This window comes from Chanodichthys erythropterus, chromosome 16 (genome assembly GCF_024489055.1).
Source record: "Chanodichthys erythropterus isolate Z2021 chromosome 16, ASM2448905v1, whole genome shotgun sequence".
NCBI classification, from domain to species: Eukaryota; Metazoa; Chordata; class Actinopteri; order Cypriniformes; family Xenocyprididae; genus Chanodichthys; species Chanodichthys erythropterus.
Window position 1 is genome coordinate 42531130 of NC_090236.1, and position 5000 is coordinate 42536129.

The 5000-nt window shown below is 37.3% G+C and overlaps 1 protein-coding gene across 4 annotated transcripts in view; it reads left to right on the forward strand.

Moving 5' to 3' along the window:
• LOC137002680 (cadherin-2-like) overlaps window positions 1-5000 on the forward strand; it is a 74370-nt gene that overhangs the window by 31927 nt on the left and 37443 nt on the right. For all 4 annotated transcript variants that reach the window (XR_010891904.1, XM_067362493.1, XM_067362495.1 and 1 more), the window contains 4 exons: window positions 1302-1454; window positions 1797-1952; window positions 4285-4429; window positions 4530-4702. Coding sequence is in view for 3 of the 4 variants with exons in the window: in XM_067362493.1 (XP_067218594.1) it covers window positions 1302-1454; window positions 1797-1952; window positions 4285-4429; window positions 4530-4702 (627 nt within the window). In the remaining variant the exon portion in view is untranslated. The remainder of the gene's footprint in view (window positions 1-1301; window positions 1455-1796; window positions 1953-4284; window positions 4430-4529; window positions 4703-5000) is intronic.

Here is a 5000-nt window from a genome sequence, read left to right on the forward strand (position 1 = left end):
ATGAACTATGCCATCTTTGGCCTAGATGTTTAGGGGGCTGAGACTAATCAACGGAGGACCAGTATAATATATTTTCAAGTGTAACTTGAAACTTGAACCTTTGATCAACATGTCATAAGCAGCTGACAGTAGGACACAATCAGTTACATGAATGAACAAAAGCACTGTCAATTTGCTCAAAAGAATGAGAAATCCCTTTATGATGTGCACAAGTGACCTGATGATGTGGAAGTAGAACAAGTCGTTTTGAGAATTTCGACTGGGATCTGAGAAATGTACCAAAGTGACTGAGATAAACTCTATTCTGCTTGATATGACACTCATCTTGGACTTATAGTGACATCTTGTGGCATGAATGCAGCAAGCTTTCAGTTAGCAAAGCCAATGTAGAAATGCACTGTTCACAGTCAGCAATGAGTAAAAGTTTAGTGGAAGTGTCCATTAACTGGGGTTAGTTAGATGAAGTGAGAAGTGATATGAAGAAGATATGATCTCAACACATCACGCTTCATGAGCTGACCTGTTCATTCGGCTCAGTTTGCTGATGCAGCAGGTTTGAGAAAATTGTGACACCGGTTGCCGTTATATTCAATAATTCATTAATAACTCTGCTCGTTTGTTCTGTGTTTAATCTGCTCTCTCATTGTTTTCAAAATAATGCTTCTCAGATAAATTAATTAGTGACTATTTTCAATACGTTCTCATTATTAGGGCTGGGTGGCATTCCCTGCTGTCATTGACGTTAATCAAACAAATGAGAAATTAACTCTCTGCTCTTGACTGAATAACTTTTGTAGTTATAATAGTGTAATAAGAACAAATTTATATTTAATTCATACAATGATGACTATAAAGTATTTTATTTTTACATTTGATTATTCATTTTCTGTGCTATTCTAACTCCATGATAAATAAACCTATTGTACCTGAAAAACTTGTTTGTTTAATTCATATTTTTGTTTTATTGAATTTGTCCTATTGTTTGTAATTTGATTTTTTTGTATTTATTTTTTTAATAACATAAAAATAAATAACTATATTGTGATATATCGCTATCATAAAATTTCTCATATTGTGAAATAAGATTTTGGTCATATTGTCCACCCCTACTCATGCCACAATGAAAAAAATGGTTAATGGTTCTTAAAATAGACTTCATTTTCAGTTGTCTTTTTAATTTTATTTTTTTATGAAATTCACTGATTAGAAAACTCGCTGACACATGTAAACACCTGCTGCTGTATTACTCTGCATCTGTTTATTGTTACACAAATTTAACAATTCTTCACCTGTGACTGCAGGAACAAGATGTGTTCAGGAGAGATGTACCGGAAATATTGTTTCCTTCCCGACTGATAGACATGTCTCTCAAACGCATGAAGAGAGACTGGGTTATTCCTCCTATCAATGTGGCAGAAAACTCAAGAGGGCCTTTCCCAATGAAACTGGTCATGGTAAGATCAACACACACACACACACACACACACGCGCACAGAGTCCACATATACTCACTTACACACATTACACAGTGTGAACACAAACAATTTTCATGCATATTAATGGAGGATGCTGAATCTGATGTTTTAGGCTAAATGATATGTTAACATGAAATCAAAATTGCCTCTCTTTACTTCCTCTGCTTCTGAAAACAATCCAGTAAATTCACTAATGGAGAAAATCATGTCCCGTATTAAACACCCTGTTTCAAGATATATATATATTTAATTGCAAAAGTTAAAATGTGTTGCAAAAGCTGCTTGACGTTGTTCATGGCTGTGCTCTCTGCCGTCATGTAGATCCGCTCAGATAATGATGAGAAGGTGAGTTTGCGGTACAGCGTGACGGGCCCCGGGGCCGACCAGCCGCCCACTGGAGTCTTTTCCATTGACCCCGTCTCAGGACAGCTAAGTGTCCTCAAGCCTCTGGACCGAGAGCACATGCCCAGTTTCAATGTGAGTTCATTACGACTGACCTTATCTGTACCGTAAACTAGAATGTTCTTTTGTTTTTAAGAATATGCTGTGAAAGTCCTTCTCTGAAACTGAAACAGATTTGACTGTATTCAGCAACGGCATCAATGGAAGCATTTCCATCAGCATTTCCACAGTATTGTTGCAGAATTCATCTCTCTCTACACAAACGGCAACTCTAATGCTGCCTTCACATGCTCTCAGAATGATCTTAAATACTAGTTTCCTAGGTAAAATGTGCACATGAATGCCCTCCCATTTCGAACTTGAATGCGATGAGCTCGTAATCACAACTTCAGAAGTGGGAATTATCAAATTTCCGATACTAACGCTAATGCTCTTGTAACACTGAGTAATAAAAGAGTCTCATTGGCTGATGGGAAAGAGTGTAAGCTAAACATTTGATTGTAAGAACAGTATAAAGTGTTGGGCTCTTTCTAATGCGCAAAACTAAATGTTTTCAAATCAGCTATTCGGTGAGTTGTTTGAAGGACTAGCGAGTCTTAAGCCCTATAATATTTAGCTGAAATGATTTAGCTAAGGTTATGTCCCCCCAACACTGATCAGATGTTTTTTTTCAGAGATGTATACATAACTGAAAGTTACATTTCTAGCATTTATAAAACCATGTTCTTCCATCTCAGAAATATTTCAAAGTTTCAACATATTCTCATTATGTCACACACCTTAAAGCTAATTCACCCATTCATGACTTCAAGACTATATAATGGATAATGCATCACTGGGTGGATGTTCCCATGCTTATTGAACACATTTCAGCTGGTTGAAAATGCAGCATCTAGAGTGTTTGCTGTAGAGCCATGAAGTGTGATCATATTAGCCTGTATCTACACTGCACTGGCTGCTTATTAGGTTTCATGTACACTACTGTTCTTTACATTTTTAAGTTTTCCTGTACGTTTAGGGTCAGTAATATTTACAAAATTCAGAAAAGATGCATTAAAATGTATGTAATGTTATATAAAAAAATAGTTTCAAATAAATGCTGTTCTTTTGAAATTTCATCAAAGAATTCTGAAAAATAAAATGTATCACAGCTTCCACAGAAAGATGATTGTCTTCAATATTGATAATAATCATATGTTTCTTGAGCATCAAATCATCATATTAGAATGATTTCTGGAGGATCATGTGACACTGAAGACTGGAGTAATGATGCTGAAAATTCAGCTTTGATCACAGGAATAAATTACACTTTACTATATATTCACATAGAAAACAGCTGTTTTACATTATAATAATATTTCACAGTTTTTGCTGTATTTTTGATCAAATAAATGCAACCTTGCTGAGCAGAAGAGACTTTTAAAAACCATTAAAATATCTTACTGACCATAAACCTGGGAATGGTAGTGTACGTTTGAAAATTCTGCTAATTCTTGTGTTCAAAACCAGCTGTTCTGAACACAACCACATGATCAAACTCTCTCAGAGAAGTTACTTAATTAATTTGCAACAACAGCCTGCTGGATGTACATTATCCGGCTGTAACGATTGGACGACAAGAGAGAGATCCATTTGCAGCTTTTATTCAACATTAAGGGCAGTACAGGAGTTAAAACCAGTTAACAGGCAGAGGGTCGAGGCAGGCGGCAGACAGGGATAAACGGGAACAGACAGGTGAGAAGGCAGGCGGCGAGAATCAGAGTCCAGAGCAACAGTCCAAACGGTAACGGGCAGAACAGACAGGGAAACGCTCGGAATTGTACACAAGGGTAAACAAGACTTCGCCCTGTGTGAGTGTGTGTGACTGGCTTATATAGTCCGGGTAATGTGCTGCAGCTGGGTGTGGGTGATTAGTGATTGGTGGAGTGAGTGCAGGTGATTGTCAGGGAGGATTCTGGGAATTGGAGTCTGGGAATGGCTGGGAACGTGACACCTGCTTATTACACAATTATTATCAGTCATTATCAGGGAATAACTGACCAGTCAGACCCAGAATGTTGTGATCGACCAATTAAAATAAAGCATTTTAAAGAGTCAGTATTATAATCTGATTTAAATCTGATCCGCAGTGGTAAAAGGTGAGGGTATGAAACCAGCTACACTCCGCTTACCAATCCTGAGTTTTAACATCACCCCACTATACATGAATTAATGTGAGAAGTATTAACTTTTCTAGACATTTTCTCAATTTGAGCAATAACTGATATATTTATAATTTGTTGCAATATAGTCAGTGAGGAAAGTAAGAAATAATCAGCACTTCTTACTACATTGAAATATCAACAAAGTGAAATGTGTTTTGCATGCCCTGTATTTATATACACTACTCTGTGTGTTATGGCATCAGTTGAGGGCACATGCGGTGGACCTGAATGGTAATCAGGTGGAAAACCCTGTTGACATCATGATCAACGTTATTGACATGAATGACAACCGACCAGAGTTCATCCAGCAGATCTGGAATGGAAGCGTTCCTGAAGGCTCTAAACCAGGTTAAACCATTTCACATGTGTGCACGACAATCCCTTCAATTAATGAAACTACGTTTTTGACTGTACGCTTGTGTGTGTGTGTTGTCTTTAATTTCAATAGGCACGTCAGTAATGACAGTGACTGCAGTAGACAAGGATGATCCCAAAACTATTAACGGGCAGCTGCGCTACAAGATTGTGTCTCAGAATCCCGACAGCCCCAGTCCAAACATGTTCACCATTAACAACAGGACAGGAAGTATCATCACTGTTGCTGCTGGGCTGGACCGAGAGGTACATCGATACCACATTATCTCACTGTATGATAATAAATCTTTACCTCTGAAAAGATATATTGGTTAGTTCATCTGGTCCACAACTTTTTTTTTTTTTTTTGTAGGGACAAATCTATGTACATTTAATAAACAGCCACATATACAACCTTGTATCTCCATATTTTGTAATTTTTAACCAATGAAAAGTATTAAAATAGTTTATGAATAAAACTTGTAACTCCATTGGAACTCGAACTCCACCTCTGCTGTGAATGTAGTGCCTCATCCAGTCCGGAGCTTCTCTGCTTGTTTGCAGT